This window comes from Diospyros lotus, unplaced genomic scaffold, assembly GCF_014633365.1.
Source record: "Diospyros lotus cultivar Yz01 unplaced genomic scaffold, ASM1463336v1 superscaf1, whole genome shotgun sequence".
Taxonomy (NCBI): Eukaryota; Viridiplantae; Streptophyta; class Magnoliopsida; order Ericales; family Ebenaceae; genus Diospyros; species Diospyros lotus.
Genome location: NW_026267104.1, coordinates 5,091,036 through 5,108,844, shown reverse-complemented (window position 1 = coordinate 5,108,844; position 17,809 = coordinate 5,091,036). Strand labels below are relative to the sequence as shown.

At 32.4% G+C, this 17,809-nt stretch overlaps 2 protein-coding genes across 2 annotated transcripts; one reads left to right on the top strand and one right to left on the bottom strand.

The window, feature by feature from the left end:
- Positions 1-1,668: 1,668 nt before the first annotated feature.
- On the bottom strand, positions 1,669-4,114 carry LOC127792814 (protein SRG1-like). Its single transcript, XM_052323414.1, has 4 exons — positions 3,835-4,114; positions 3,461-3,708; positions 2,419-2,743; positions 1,669-2,192 (listed from the first exon to the last, which is right to left on the bottom strand). Exons 1-4 carry the CDS (start codon positions 4,087-4,089, stop codon positions 1,917-1,919), a joined length of 1,104 nt encoding a protein of 367 aa, XP_052179374.1. The 5' UTR covers positions 4,090-4,114; the 3' UTR covers positions 1,669-1,916.
- Positions 4,115-10,589: 6,475 nt separating this feature from the next.
- LOC127793214 (eukaryotic translation initiation factor 4E-2) lies at positions 10,590-15,269 on the top strand. The gene is made up of 5 exons (XM_052324016.1): positions 10,590-11,006; positions 13,830-13,995; positions 14,085-14,210; positions 14,810-14,875; positions 15,034-15,269. Exons 1-5 carry the CDS (start codon positions 10,717-10,719, stop codon positions 15,082-15,084), a joined length of 699 nt encoding a protein of 232 aa, XP_052179976.1. The 5' UTR covers positions 10,590-10,716; the 3' UTR covers positions 15,085-15,269.
- The last annotated feature ends 2,540 nt before the right edge of the window (positions 15,270-17,809 follow it).

Below are 17,809 nucleotides of genomic sequence, written 5' to 3'. Positions count from 1 at the left end.
ACTCGCCCTTCTCAATCGGACCACTCTCAATCTTGGCTTATTTCATCAAATCATTTTCGACCTTGACTCACTTAAACAAGATACCTTCCGCCTCAATATTTCGCTTAATCTTGGATTTAAACTCGAACTAATCTTTCTTGCAATTGGTGGCCGGGTTTACTCCCAACAATCAAATAATTAATAAAAGTCTCAATAAACCCCTTATGATATCTTAGGGATGTAATTTGCAAGAATTATTTCATTCCCTCCAAATTTTATTTAGGATCACTACTCTTAAATAATATCAAATAACGAGACTTAACCATAAGAAAAAGGTTACCTCTAAACTATTATAAAAAAATATATATGTCTCTCCTATCCTAAAGTAAGCACTCTCAATTGAAACTTCTCTCCCTCCCTAGTAATTATTCCACATCTGAGGGATATAATGCAATGTATCTACCCAGCAGCCTTTCTATATAAAGCATTCTATCATCTGATACATTTTTTTATTTTTTAAAAATATATTGATGGTTAAATTAATCTCTATATATGTCACCAATCTTATTAAATAATCTCTTACGATGTTTACGCTTTAAAAATTAGAACTCGTGTAATTTAAGCAACCCAAAAACTCTCCCAAGGTTTTAAGCAAGTAAATTTTAAGCTTTGAGACGGAATTATTAATTAGTCTCCAATATGAAAATTTTAATTTTTCTATGTCAACTTTTTGTGACACGTAGCATCCGGTCCCCATCACCATTTTAATTTTGCAATGAATGTAAGTAGCTATGAGTAATGAATTTTCTAGAAATAATATTTTCCAGAAAAGGAAACACAATTAAGGTTTCTAAGTTCAAACTAGGATTGGTTGTTGGTGGAGAATTGTCCAAAATAGAGAAAATTACTCCTATCTCATCTCATCTTTAGAAAATTCAAGCTCGACATTTATTTTTACTTAGATCGAGAATTAACTGAGCATAAAAATATTAAAGATAAAGTTTAAAAATCTCGACTCATATTTAGCCCTCTTCATCTCAAAAGAATTTGGATTGACATTTTATCAATATCTTTACCTGGTCCAATAAGCTCCAAGTATTCTAATCCCTCTCCATATGTGAACAAGAGATTCAATATTTACATACATTTACTACTCATTTATTATATTGACTAAGTGTTAGAGGTTATATCAAAGGAATCAATTTTGACTTTTCTAACAAGTGTTCAAATTAAAATAAAACTATGGCAAATGATCCCTTATTTGATAGTTATCGCTAGGTTGCCATAATTAGGGTTGCATAATTTTGTTCAAGTTGCTAAACCAAAATGGACCGGTGACTTTAATTTGGTTTGGTTTGAGATTTTTTATTAATTAAATGAGTTTGTTTGAAATTAAAAGAGTGATTTAATTTATAGTTTGGTTTAGATTTGAGAAACTAAAATGTAAACCAAACATAAATTGTACTGTATTATATATTATTATAAAATCTAAAATTCTAAACTAATTAAAAAGAGTGAAGCAACATATATACATACTGCGATACATACAGAAAAAAACAATAAATCTTAATTAGTTTATTTGTGTTAATTGTTTTAGTTTTGATTTCATTCGCAAGTGAATGGTTTATTAATTAAATGTTAATGAGTAAATAAGATGTGTTAATGAGTAAATAAATCTTAATTAGTTTCTTTTAAATCAGAGGAAACAGAGACCTTAACTCATTCATGCTGGGCTTTTGGAATCACAAGCAATCATCATATACATTTATTCACAAATTAATTAACAAGAATTAAAGACAAAAGCCACCCAAACAACCTGATTATTCGAATGCTAAGGCTTATTTTCAAGTGACATTTCAGGCTGTACATATATATATAGACATTGCCAATCTCATATATATATATATATGCATCGATCGATCGATCGTCAAGATTTTTCAAGTAACATTTTGTTCTTCATCTGCAGTCGTCGACATCCTCATTCGATCCAAGAATGATTTGCCCTCCATCTTACGTGAAAAGAAATCTTTTACATACTTCCCCATCCCAACCCTTTTAAACAATGGAGGGTTTTCAGGGCTCACAAGCGTAGCTGAAGGTCCCAACTCTGCTTCGAACTTGGCGTTGAAGAATACAGCTATGGATATTCTCTCCTTCGTGGAATTCACTATTGCTCTGTGCTCAATGCTGTTGTACAACCCATTGCTCAGTATCTGCCCGTTCAAACAAAACAACAACCATTAATTGACAGATAGCTAGCACACGTTAGGTGCGTAGAAGATACATAGAACTGTATGACTTACTCCCCAACCACACACACAAAAGCTCTTTTCGAAACATATATAATTGTGCCTTTCCATCCACCTGGCCTTGAGATAATTAGAACCAACAATACTTTATCACGATCGTACGCACGTACGTACCAAAAATTATATTTACCTCTAGAATGTCTCCCACATTAACGACGAAGGCATCTGGGAGGAAGCTGACAGGGATCCAGACGCCATCTCTCTTGATTTGTAAGCCTTCGACTCCATTGACTTGCAGAAGGATAGTGATGCCGGTGGCGTCGGAATGGGGCGTCAACCCCACCACCATGTCCGGCTGCGGACATGGAGGATAGTAGGTCAATCTAGTTGATTGCATCCCATCTTCAAATATAGCTTTCATTTCAGTTTCTTCGATCTTCAGAGCCTTTGCCAGCAGCCCAAAAAGTTTCATGGCTAGTTTTTGCAGCTCTAAGAAGTATGACTCCAAGGTTTCCCTGCATGAAGAAGGAAGATATATATATATATATATATATAAAACAAACAGGCTAGCTAATGGAAGAACATATGTCATTAAAATTATTCGATAACCCTAAGATACAACGTGGGAATCGTCAATCAAAGAGACTCCAAGAGATTATGGGAATTTTTTGCTTGTTGACTCGTCAACACTCCCCTTCGACTGCACTATCCATCAACCTTGATCATCATTTGTGAGGGATGAAAAATTTCTCAAAATTTTAATGTAACACAAATAGGTAAGTGTCATTTTTTTTTTAATTTTTGCTATCAACATAATAAAAAATGATTTATGAAATGTTTTTTAGTAAATATTATATACAATATATAAATATTAGATAATGTATAAAACAGTCTAGAAGGTTTATGATTTAGCTTTGGTTTTTGTTTTTAACACAAACCCAAATAATGCTTTAAATCATTTTGCTTAGAATTTTTAAATTAAATTATTTTTTTTCAAAGAAGAAAAAAGTGAAACCACATGAAATCAAGTCAACCATCTGAAACAAATGAGTGGATATGTGTATGGAAGGTACATCGCTCTAATTATTTGTACAACATTACCCATTGAAACATAAGCATTTATCCTAGGACATTATTTTTACTGATTTTTTACAAGATCTTTGAACAAATTATGTGCGTTGTGTGTGTGTGCGTGTGTATATTTAGAGAGAGAGAGAGAGAGAGAGAGAGACCTGAGGGAAGAAGGAAGCTCTGGTAAGAGATGTGGCTGTCTCCTATGGAGAGGGTTGATTATCATGTAAAACCTATCAGCCCAGTCAACTTTTTGACCTTCTTGGATCACTTTTGTCTGTCCATACCCTTCCACATCACCTGGCCTCGTCTTGTATCTCATCTTCTCTTCCACTGGAAGCTTGTAGAACTCCACAATCTCATGTTTCAGCTTCTCTATCAGTGAAGCCCCAACTCCATGATTCACCAACTATATATATATATATATGCATGATCATCTTCATCATTAATGTAATTTGAAACATTTTATATGAATCTGCACAGAGATATAATATATATATATATATATATGTTATGTGGGGGTTGAAGTTTAAACCTGAAAGATTCCCCAGTCTTGGCAGATAGAGTGAAGCTTGTCCAGTTGAGAGTGATCTGTTTCAGCCATGGCCAGTTGCTTCATGTCAATGACAGGGATGGTGGAGAGAGGGTCGCCATGGAAGGAGGATGAAGATTCTTGATCTAAGAGGAGAAAGCAGGAAGGGATGGCGCCGAGAAAGGGCTCCTTGGCAAGCTCCTGAACACTGCTCAATGGAGCAGTACTACTGCTGCTTCCTGCTTTTGGCGAAGCCATTTGTTTGGAAGTAATGCATATAGAGAGGCACCAACAACTTGGGATTTATACAGAAACAAAGTAATTAGATAACATATAAAAAATATGTTAAAGAATAAAAAAAAAAAAAAAAAAAAAGCTGCGACACCGCATGTATCTTTTTGACTTGGCATTTTGTGACTCAAAAATTCCATATCTCAATCTAAGGCATCAGAACCCCTTAATCAGTAGAAATTTTAGTTGACTTTAATACCAATAAATTTTATAACTCAAAAATGTTAATTAGATGAGGGTAATAATTAGATTTATAAAATTAAATAATATATTTAAAATCTCTTCAATAAACTGTAAATGAAATAATTATTGATTCACAATGAAAAAGATTTAGAATTTTTTCTACATGAAAGGTCCTAAGTACAATATGTACAATTTTTTCAACATTAGTCGTTAGTCATTATTAAGTATAACACTCAGCTGCCCTATGTAGTAGCTCATAGCTAATTACTCATTAGTCATATCATTAACACCCCAATAAGCATCCTCCGTTTCAATCAGGTTTAATTTGTTTCATTACAACACCTAAAATACTTACTTAAAATTAGAATTTTTATATATATAGGGAAATACTAACAATAAATTATCTAGAATGATACCTCTAGTTGTTTGTCATTAATAATGAGTGCATTATACACAGTAAATTTATTCTAATATAAAAAGAAAATACAAGATTATATGTATATATATATATATATATCTTTATTGATAAGATTGATTTATCATTTATCACGTTGATTCTAATTTTCTCTAGGCATAACCCCAGACTTTTATGTATTTCAAAAAGTTTGTGACTCAAATTTTCAATTATCGACCGATGCTAAGGTCTAAAAAATACACAAAAAGGTTGTGGTGGAGACTTATCAACCCCAAAATCATTTTGAACCAAACACTTTACGTGCAAATAAAAGTCAATTGAATGGGTCTAAATCGTGTGACACATTATTTTCATGAGTTGGGTGTCACATCTTGCATTAAGTTTGGTTAGTTAAAATGTTAAAAACGTGAGGATAGTTGTGGAAGTTGTCAAAATTAAGAAATATGGGTGGGTTGTTGACCATAAATTTTAGTCTATTGTTGGTGGATAAAGCACGTGTTGGATTGGGATTTGGGACATTTAAGTGGCTTATCTAATTGGTTTCTGGGGGTACACACGAAGCTAGAAGCTCCCCAATTAAGTAGTGAAATCGTCATCAGTGACGGATTAAATATCAAAATGAGTGATTCCGATTATCATATTTTTGGACATGTTACATGTATTAGAACAAACTCAAGGGTAAAATAGACCATATAAAAGTATTGAGTAAATTATTATTTTTTTTTTAGATTAAGTGAAATTCGTTATTACATCTTTTTAATTTAAAAATACTCTTATTATCTTCTTACGTTTCGTTAATTTCGTCGGTGTTCTCTAACAAAAACTAAGAAAATATTATATTATCTATCCTTGTTAAGAAAATATATATGATTCACATAATTGTATACAAATTATATGATAATTATGTCTATGTAAGATCGTTAAATTTATTACATTATCCTTTAGTATAATATTTTATATCTTTTTATCAAAATAAATTAATTATATACTATAATAATCAAAACATAAATGAATTTACCTAAGTTTCTTATAATTAATATCATATTTAATTATTTCTTATCAATTTTCCTATTTTTTGTTTTGTCTATCTTTTTCTCGTTAAGAAAAAAAATATTTATTCCATTTTTTCTATTTTCCTTCACAAGATTAAATATTTATGTGTAAAGTTTAAATATTGTTAATATAATTTATTTTTGTTTAATCTTTTTACAACTTTTCTTTTTTTCTCATTAAAAAAAGGGCATTTGTGAAATTATTGATAAGTTATTTTGGGGCCATTTGCTAATGAATATTAAAAAAATTGAAACATGAAGGTATAATAGAAATATTTTCAAAATATAAAGATATGATCACGAATTTTACTTAACTTAGTAAGAAAATGATAATTTAGCTAAGCTTAAATTTGGTATATGAATTAGGAATCACTATGTTAGTATGGTTTTATTATCCTTTTAATTTTTTATTTTAAAAAAATACAAAAATTAAAGTAATATTTTTTACATTCATATTTTTATGTGTTAGAACTATCGGCCAACTCCTTTTATTTAATAATTGACTTATGAAATCTTCTGCATCAACTTAACGTCTAGCGATCGACTAACTAGTCATAACTCTTTTGTTCATCGAGTCAATTTTTAACAAGCTAGACCCTCTTCGTCAATATTTAAAGAGTAAAACGAACATCTTTCATAACTCGATACATAACATTTTTACTAAAAATTAATTTGAATTTTTGTTTTCAAAATTTTGAAAGAACAAAGACATTATCAAAGGCAATGCTTTGTTCTATTTTTTTTAAATAAAAATAAAAAATACAAGATAAATAAAAATGAACACTTAACCATTCATAGTAACGACAACTAATTTGGATCAAATTCTGATGGTTGTCTCAAAAAGGAAATTTTGTCATTATTTGAGTAATTAACTTTTGTTTTAGCTAGAAACAAGATGGTGAATAAGACTGCATATTTTTGGAATGTTGATTTATTTAGTTTGAAGAATCAAATTACTAACTCCAGCTTCACTATTCAAGTTAGTTATTTTAGTAGAGACCTGGCTAGCTTGTTGCCTTGAGTACGTACCTTTTGACGTAACATTAACAACATATATACAGAGTTATGTAGTTTTAATTATATATTTATTTTATGAAAAAAACTCCTCTCAATGGATACATTGATAATTAATATTATTATACTGTTCAAAGCTGTATAAAAGTCTTATAACAATATCCTATGATTTCTTTATCTTAAACAGGAAGTTAAGCTCTCCGTTGTGACAATTTGATAGCACATAAATGACTGTCATTAATCAATAATATTTAATTTCTGATACTACGTAAGTTATGACATTAGGAGGAGGACTCATTAATTTATTTAGTTTAAAAGTTGATCTTCTGCAAGCATATATATATAGAACTATGACTTAGTTAATATATATCTAATAATTAATTAGCAGAAGAAGAAACACGTTTTTAATAAACCATACTGAAATTATTTTATATATATATTTTTTAAATGTCTTATGACTTTTAAAGGGTACTAACATATACTTCTACTATGCCCACCATGCATCTAGAATGATGATCCATTAGGTTTAAAATGTTAATAATTATTATATCATATCTGAATACTCATATTTCTGAAAACTCTCCATCATTTACGAATGATATTAATTAAACTCAAATCAAGCTAAATTAAATGAAAATTAACTATAATAAAAATAAAATGTCACTATCTATAACCTATCAATGATGGGTTTGTGGAACCTATAATGGAGAGGGTTGAAAGCGAGAGAAAGAGAAAAAATAAGAAGAATCAATAAAGAGCACGAAGAAAAATTGTAAGATGATGAAAAAGACTATAATCCATTGTCGACGATGGATTATAACGTGTAGAACTCATCATCGACATGGGTTTGGGTAGTGTTTGAATAAAAAAATGAGCCAGAGATAGACTTTTAATATATTTTTAAATTATAAAAAAATGATGTGTAAATGACCTAAACTAAAATAAATTTAAAACAAATTTGCCCAAAATTGTACACTAAAATCAATTGTTTGAGTTGAAGTAATTCTCCAAAAACAATAATAATAATAATTGAATGAAATAAAAATAAATAAAAGATATTTTCCCTAGAGTTCCTATTTTTGTTTCTCTGGAAAGATCGAATAGATGTAATAAAATTATTAACATTGACAACATTAATCTTAATAAATTTATAAAATCCAAACAAACCACTAACTTAATAATATTCGGTTTTTCTATTAACATAGTATTCGTTGTAATTTATTGATTAACTAAAAAAACTTGTAATTTATTGTTTAATATGTTTATGTTTTATATTTATAGATAGTTCTAACCATTGCCCGAAGGGGAATATGTAGTTATTATTTTCATTCAATGAATATTTATTATATTTAAATAATTTAATTAATTAATAATAATTATATTGTATTTTAAAATATTAAATTAATTAATAAAATTATTTAGTGCATTTTATTAAAATAAAACATACCCATTAATTGTTCTTTCTAAGCCTAATACGTGCTTAATCCAAGACAACTCTATGCACCTCTTGTGCATGTGTGCTGTGTAACTCACCACTAATATTTTAGGAGATATAAATGTCCCTTACCCTTCATTTTCGAGGGATCTTTATCATCTTCCCCTTAAACTTTCGAACAAAGCAACTCCACTAAGACACCAATCACAACTAATTAAGTTTAAGCACCTTATTAAGTTGATTACTCATCAAAAAAGTGAACACTTCTTCTCCCGAACTACCTTTAACCTTCTTCTCCATGATGATCATGACTAGTATTGACTCAAGTATTAAAGAGTTTGCACAGAAAGAATTTTAGTGTATCTTCTAACAGTGTTCTGCCTTGTAGTGACTTTCTCCCAAATATCTCCCGAGCAGTCTCACCCTCTTTAATAACATTGCTGCTTATTCGAGTCCATAAATGCTTTTTCAAGAGACTCAAGTCTGTTAAACTTTCTCCTGGACAACAATATGATGTTCACTCCCGAGTAATAGTCTTTTCTTTTCTCTTGGCTTGGTGGTCACCTTGAGTTTTGTGTCTAGCTCTACCTTGACTTGGTTTTCATGCAATATAAATTTAATTGTTATATTTTTAGTAATAAGAATTTAGCGCAATAAGTGAGAAAGAGTTTGAAAGTCAAAATTGATAGCAAAAGCGAAGTTAACTTATGTCAAAGAACAACAACCTAAAATAGATGAAATCACCAAAATAAGAGTGAGTTCTTCTAGAGACCATCTCCCAATTCTTTCTCCAAAACAACATTCAATTAGTTAGGTTCGAAGTCATCTTAGGTAACGCCCTACTTTTGGGGGGCAAAAATCTAGGTTACTTGAGACTAGCTAGCTGTATTCACCGAAGTAAGGTTGGCTTATACTTTGTTGTTCCCCAGACAAAATCGCAGTTCTCTCAAATAACTGAGACAATTATCCCAAATACTATCTAGTCCTCACTAAAATACAAGATAAGCATTGCTTGGGGCACATTTTGTAGCTCCCAAGAGGAACCTTCAAGTCCCTACAAGGGTACCAAGACCCTTGGAAGGAGGAATACCACCCATTGACTCCCTCGTGAAATATGAAAAGTTAAAGAAGAATTATGATAACTTGAAAAAAAGACATGAGGAGAATGCTAAAGTTTTAAGGGCCTAACTAATTTGTTGCACGTCCTTTTGCATAGTGTTTAACTGCCCCTATCAACCATGCATTCAGCCTTTGAATGGAACATGCCGTAATCACCTTCAAGGAGGTCGTATATACCACCTCAGAATCTTCAAGGGCTATAGCCCTACAAGCCTACCCCTGAAAAATTAGTACCAGAAAGGCGTAGGTGGATAGGAAAAACTATCACCCAAGATGAGACTCTATTAAGGAGATTTGTTAAAAGCCTGTCGAGACTACTTCACATAATCCTCTGGGTCATCTAAGGTAAAGAGGATTGTTGAAGAAATTCTTGAACAAAAAAAGGTTAAAATTGCCTACAGTGACATGCATTGAAGAAATCCTCCCCTTTTTGTCGATTTGTTGAGGCAGTCACTCCCTTTAAGATTTAAGCTTCCGCACAAAGCAACACCATTAAGACACCAATCACAACTAATTTAGCTTAAGCACCTTATTAAGTTGCTTACTTATATGGAAAAGTGAACACTTTTTCTTGGAGACTACCTTTGACTTGCTTCTGCATGATAATTATGACCAGTATTGACTTAACATTAGATGGCTAGCGTAAGAGTAATTCCCGCGTGTTTTCTAATAATGCTTTGCCTTGTAGTTGTTCTCTCCCAGACAACAGAGCTCTCGCCCTGATAGCTTTTCATCTCTCACCCTCTTTAACAACAGTACTGTTTATTTGAGCCCATAATTACTGTTTTAAGAGATTCAAGACTATTGTCCATTATTTTTTTAAGAGACTCAAGACTATTGTCTGAGAGAATTATAAATTTAATTGTTATATTTTTAGTAATTACAAATAGTTAGTATTAGGATAATAATTAACATTACCTTATAATGAATTATATAACTCTCTGAATTACAAAATATTTTATATTATTTTTCATTATCTAATCTCCAAAAATTTTGTTTCATTGCTAATTACAAAAAAATAAAAAAGAAAAAAAGAAACTCCTACAGTTTATTTTTCTCAGGAAACATGAATTCGTAATTTTTTTATTTAAATTTATAATAATTTTATTAAAATTAATAATAATAATAAATAAATTTATGAATATTATATTAATTTATAAAAATTATTTACTAAATTTGTAGGTGAGCATAAGATTTTCCATTGTTTTGGGTACCTTTCTCGGGAAACAAACGGTTCCGTCCCAAGTGAAAATCCCAAATAGCCTTTCCAATAAAAAATCGAAACTGAACAGTGTTAATCGAGGGCAATATATACACATACAATTCTTTTACCAAGTGCACATCTCTTCGACAATAAGATACAAACAGCAAGAGAGATGGTGGAGGAAGTAGAGATATCATCAGTTACGGAAGAATCATCCAAGAACAATCCTAGGGCACAAGATGGCGTGGAAGAGCCGGAGGAGGGAGAAATCGTCGACGACGACGATTCATCCTCGGCGAAGTCGATGACCACGGCGGTTGCTGAACGGCACCCTCTGGAACACTCGTGGACGTTCTGGTTCGACAGCCCCTCCGCCAAGACTAAGCAATCCGCTAAGCAATCCGATTGGGGAAGCAGCATCCGCCCCATCTTCACCTTTTCCACTGTCGAAGACTTCTGGAGGTATGTCAATATCTATTTATGTTCATATGTAGTTTATTATATGGTTGTATTTCGAATTTTTTAGATGTGCAGAGGTAGATGAATTGGGCGTCTGATCTGTTATCTTCATTGGAGCGAATGGGAATTTAGGTGAAATTGAGTTGATTTGATTGTATAACGATCCCTGCGACTTCAATAATGGTGAAATTAGGGCATTAAGGGTTTCCTTTTCTGTTCCGTGTAGTATGTAGATCCATACAGAAGAAGAGTTATCCTTTATGTTCTATATTTCTACCACACATGTATGTAGAAATTCATGTGGATTTGTGAATCTCATTTTTGCTACGTATGGGTTTCTTGGAAAATTGGAGAAATGGAAAGAACCTAGTCATTAGATAATTAAGAATTGTGTTTCCATTACTTATTTTTAATGGAGTGGGAGTTTAGGGCAAACCCAGGCAATTGACTGTACGAGGATTTATCAAAACATAAGTAATTCTGGAGTTAGGGTTTCATGAATTCTGTTTTCTTTTCTGTTCTCAGGTTCTCCAGGGGATATCATATCATGAAAGATATATATTTTGGATTTTCTTAAGTGATGGACATGGATGCTCCTACCATTCAAGTGTCTAAAAAATGTCTTGTGCAGAAAATAATAGCATACATTTGGATGATCATCTAATTCATATTCAGTAGCGTTTGGCAAGTGTTGATACTCAAAATGGTACCTGAAATGACGTGACAATACACGTTTGTCATGTCATATACAGTAACATAGTACAGCTTCTCTCAGTTGCAAAGTGCTTTAGAGTTGAAATTTGTGGACAATTTAAGTCAAGGTCTTATCACTACATTTGGTGTCTGCACTCTCTAGTTTCTGAATGAAGTAAGTAGTCTGCACACTTTAGTGTCTGAATGCTGCAGTTACTCATGCGTGCATACTGTAGTTTCTGAAGTAAGTAGTTTTCACCCCAGAATACCTTGCAACCTGCTTATGCTTATGGGTTTTGTGTCATCTAAATTTTTAAAGTGTAGAGTGCCTTGCATCTTTGGGATGGATAGAATTTAATATGATGTAATTGTAAGGTCTAGAGATGGTTCTCTAACCTTTCAAGTCCATCTTTCGATCCTTGGCATAAATCAATTCAATTCCATCTGCGATTAGGACTGTAGGTTGTCTTTGGTGGAGATCAATCTGAAGATTATGTGATCACGCTGAATTGTTGGGAAATTGGGAACTGCCTAGAATGCTTAGTACAGAGACATCCAATAGATTCATTGAGTAAAGATTGGCAACTGCTTGTAATTGTACATTGCAGCTGCTGATTTTGACACAGTTCTTGGTATGGTTGATCCAACAACAAAGTCTTGTTTTTTCTTCCTTCAAACAGGGTATCAATGTAAAAAATTTGCTGGTCTATCCTCAGTTATGGTTGTAGCATGATGGTTGAATTGTTGATCAACAAATTGATAACTGAATTATAACCTAGATCTCTAATTGGCTCTATATAAGTGATCATACACATATGGTGGTGGACCGTGGTCAAGCATTGGTTTTTACTGACCAACCTAGGAAATGTAGTATTGCTCATGCATAAAATCTTGTACCTAAGGATTTTTCATTCATTATTTTTCAAGCTTCGCATTTTGAGATACCATTTTATACAGATTTTTTTGAAGGTCTGGTTCATCCCTGTCCTGTTACTGGGCACCCTGTAATAGTTAGATGAGCACCCAGAATGGATTTCTATTAGCTTTTACTTTTTTTAATTTTTATTTCTTTAGTTTTTGTGTACTCAACTTATGTGGCTTTTGTCTTGTCAACAATTGCCTATATATTCTGTCGGGACTCCAAGCCCTTGCTAAACAAAAACCATAATAATTCCTGTGTACGGGTTGCTCAGGAGAGTGAAGAACAGAGACACTCCAAAGAATTGGCTCCAAATTGGGAATATAGGAGTTGTCAGTCAAATGAGTGATCTTGGGAATTTGTAGGAGATGGGACATGGAGGTAACAGCTTGGTTTTACTAAAATGTTGGGCAGTAAGCTAAAGAACCAATATCAAATCTTTTGACAGCTGCACTGAATGAGCCCCAAAAAGCTTGAGATTTGTTTGTGTGCTAATGTCAACTGGTCACATATTTTTCTATGTATTCAGGGGTCTTTCAGTGCATTTCCCCATGACATCAGAAAACTGAAACCTTTTTATTTTGCTTAATGTGGTGAATTTTGGTTGCCACCTTGCTTTTGAGAGAGGGGATATTTTTCAAAATTGAAATTAAGTCTTTCCATTATCTCTCTTACGAATAATAGTAATGAAATTTGAACTGTTGCCAGTGGATTGTATAATGATCAAATTCTCAAATGTGTCTTGTACTTTATTGGATACAGGGTGATTTTACCTGCAAGCCACTCAGTATTCTGCCAAAAATACTGAGTTGTTCAAGATATTGCTGTACATTTTTATCTATACATATTTACCTTTGATAAAAAAAAAAAATACTGAGTTGTTTGATGGCTTCAGTTGATCTCAAACAGTTGTTGAAAATCAACATCGTATCATGACAAACTTAATCTCCCACAAGCTAACTTTTGGCTAAGCTCACACGCACATATTTATATTCATTTTATTTTCTTATGCATCCTGAAGGATGCTTTCTGGATAGTGGAGTTTTGTTTCGATTGACATGCATTCTTCCAGATACTGTGATGAAGTAGCCTGCTTTCATTAAATTCTTCTGGAACCTCTGTTCTTTATTTGGTACTACATTTTTATGAATTATTGATACCGATATTCTTTTGTTTTTCTTAGAAGTTGACCGTTAAAATGACCTTTTCTGTAGTGTCTATAATAATATACGTCATCCAAGCAATTTGACTGTGGGAGCGGATTTTCATTGTTTCAAAAACAAAATTGAGCCAAAATGGGAGGACCCTGTTTGTGCTAATGGAGGGAAGTGGACTGTGACCTTCGCTAGAGGAAAATCTGACACTTGTTGGCTGTACACGGTATGTTTAGACCATTCTTACTCCCAAGTCTGAACTCTCTTGGGCTAAATCCTAATATGGCAACTAAACTTAGCTGCTTGTCCACATAGTTGCTGGCAATGATTGGAGAACAGTTTGATCATGGTGATGAAATCTGTGGAGTGGTAGTCAATGTCAGAGGTAAGCAGGAAAGGGTTGCTCTGTGGACAAAGAACGCTGCAAATGAAAGTGCTCAGGTAGTTGCTTTGACCCAAATATATGAGCAATGTATTGAGGATTAATGAACTAGATTGACTATAAAAGGACAACACACCAGGTGAGTTCGGCTACATGAATGTTTGCTTGTCAATCATCTCTATCTATGACATGATTACATCTTTTGCAAGATCACTATAACCTATGGCGTCTTTAAGAGTTTTGCATGAAGTTTTTCTTGGTATTCCTCTCTCTTTTGCTATTGACTCTTTTCATTCCTCTTCACAGAAGCATATATTGGTAATTTTCTTTTCATATAATTGAATCATCTTAATCACATCTCACATTTTATTCTCAATAGAAGCCACTTTAATAACTTCATTTTTAATTTAATTTTTCTCTTGTTTGACCACTGCACATCTACCGGAATATCTTTATCTCAGTTACGTTTATATTTTGCATATATTGGTGCATTATTGTAATTCATTTGCTAGATTGACTATCCACCTAAAATTGTTACCCCCCTCCCCCAATGTTCATGCAAGCACATACATGCGCACCAAATCGATTAAATTTCTTTTGGATGGTATCTTGAAATTTTGCAAGATCTCTTATGCAAAGATGTGCTCCTTTTTTCCAGATTAGCATTGGGAGACAATGGAAACAGATTCTTGACTGCAATGACCCGATAGGGTTCTTGGTTCACGTAAGGCCACTTGTTTCATACACGCACACACACACACACACACACATATATATATATGATACAAATATTTAGTTTGTATTCTATTATCTCCACGTCTTGTTTAATTCTATCAAATTTACGAGTTCCTAGTAGTTGAAGGCCCTCTTTCTCTATCTCAGGAGGATACAAAAAGGCTCGACAGACTTGCCAAGAACCGCTACACGGTATAAAAAGCTTCATGCTGTTTCGAGGACCTAGTTTGTGCAAGATGCGAGCAGCTACGCTCTTATTGCTCCTGGATGATCAGTGGCTACCTTCATTCCCTTGTTTTCAGTTTTTTGCACGGTGTTTAAGTGGATAACTAACTGGAGCTTTTTGTCCTTGGAACATCTAAATATCTGCTTGTTTTGCTCTATGCTGTTACATTTTCCACAGTGCTCCCTTATTACGTGCTTCCAGTTCAAACTCGGCCCCTCTGGATAACTTGATTACGGCTAAGGACTTCGCGAGAACCCACCACCAGGCACCAACTAGTGATTGGGTGGTGTACCAGGTAAGGAATTGAGGCTACCATATGAAATCACAACTCCTAGTTTCTAGTTGGGCTTTGTTAAACTTATTCTGACCATAAAATGAAAGTAACCACCCTAATTGTAAAATAAAAAATCGACTTTCACCACCCAAATATTACCCTTAAAACACAATTGCAATCATAATCACAGCTGTTGGTTGGATTTTATTTCGTGGAAAAGATAATCCTATGCGCAGGCTGATTGATCTTCAGAAAATATGGTTTTCGCATGAGTTTTTTTTTTTTTACTTAAATTTTAATTCTAGGCTTAATTTTATTCAAATTCACGTTGGGATATATTTTTTGAAGAAGTTAAACATTCCAGCCTACTTTTCATCAATCAATTTTGCATAATATCTCTAATTGACAAGAATCATTCTTTTGTCTGATATAATTGATAGGTTGGAGAATTATTATGGGATATGATTTAGTCATTTAGGGTATTAGCTTTTTAAGTGTCAAATCTGTAACACTCAAACGAGGAGACACTACATCAGCGGTCAAATTTGGAGGTGCACGAGGACATCATTATGGGTTTTTTGAATTTATATCTTAATTATTATATTAAAAATAATAGTAAAAATTATGATTGATACAATATTATTAATTATGTATTATTTTTTTAAAGAAATTAATATTAGATAAAATAAATAATAATACATAATTTCTTTAAACTCTTCTAATTTTTTATTACATAATTGATGATACTATTATTAATTATTATTTTTATTATTTTTTTTAATTTTATCTTAACCGCACTACGAGCATTAATATCATAAGGTTTGACAAAAAGCATAAGAATAGGGCTTCTTCAGTGGGCGTTCACATAATAATAATAAAATCTCCATGGGATGATATGGTCTCAACTTGATTATATTTAAATTAAATTAATTATTTTATATTCTTTTGTTAGTTTATATTTGTAATTCAAAATTTAAGAAAAAAAAATGTGGTGATTTTTAATGTCACATAATTGCTTGTTCCAAGAATTGTTAATAAAATTGATTTGTAAGAATAATTAAAATTTTTGATATATTTTCATTTTTATTATTTTTATTTTTTTGTAATTAAAATGTAATATAAAATATTGTTATGAAATTATTTAAATTATGAAAGTAAATTGTTAAAAATTTATTGGGCATGAGTACTCCCGACGGTATGGATATGATATGGTTACCCATTAATCAGTAAGGACAAGAACGAAATGTTAAATAAATTACTTAAATAATATTTATTAATTGATTTTTTTTCTCTTCAAATAAGTTATTTTAAATAATAAATTATCTTAATATAATCTTATTTTAATAAATATTATTTTAATGGGAACGGAGAAGGTTCGAGACTTCCTGTCTCCTCTTGCTATTTCTAATTGAAAATAGACAAAGATTTCTCCCATCTTTAACTGTTCATTTTTGAATACATTATTGTTCTTAAAAATAGTAAAGGACTTCACTTCACTTCAATTTATTCTGTTATCCCAGGAGTATGCGGAATTATCCTCAGATGAAATATGCCTCTCTCAAAACTCTCTACCTTTCCCAACGATAATAAGAATTGAAAACAGAAACATAAACAATCAAAACATAATGAAAATAAAACAAGAAACAATCAAACCACAAGTAGGCACGAATTTATCTTGGTTCGATTTCCTTTGAGGAAACCTATATCTAGTCTTCAAAGAGCCCTCCTAGCAGTCTTATTAAGGAGAAGAAAGACCAGTACAGCAGCAAGATCTGTAATACCCCATATCTGGATGAGGTCACCGCGTAATTTGGGTAAGTTTAAAATACCAAAAAGTGGGTTTGATAGTAAAATAGATCACTGAATCGACCGAATGGAGTACCTCGAACCCTAGATGATTAAGAAAAATAGTATAGCATCATCAAGTAATATAAGTTATGATTTTTGGTGATGAAAGAAATTAGATCAGGAACAGTTTTTGGTATAGCTGTTGACCGGGCTGAGAAAATCGAATCGATGTAGGAGACGTCTGAAAAGTCAACAGAGCGTGTCAAGGACTAATATTTTATGTATAGAACAACCCTTAAGTGATTTCGGGTTGAATCGAGTGAATTTAGGGTCAAAACGATCAGTCGAGCCTAAGTGCAATTTTCTAAATTTTCCCGAGGTCAAAACGATAGTTTTTCTGGATTTTCAAGGGTGAAATGAAGATTTTGGAACTTAAGGGACTTGATGGAATTATTGGATAAATCAGCGGCTTGAGAATGAGGACCAAAATGTAAAGAGGAAGTTTTAAGGGGGCCAAAGTGTAAATAGTAGAAAATGAAAAAGGAAGCTTAGCCATGGCCACCGTTGCCCACTGCCATCACTGGCCAGCCTTTGGGTGATGCCGTTAAGGCCATTTGGGGGTATCAAAATTGGCC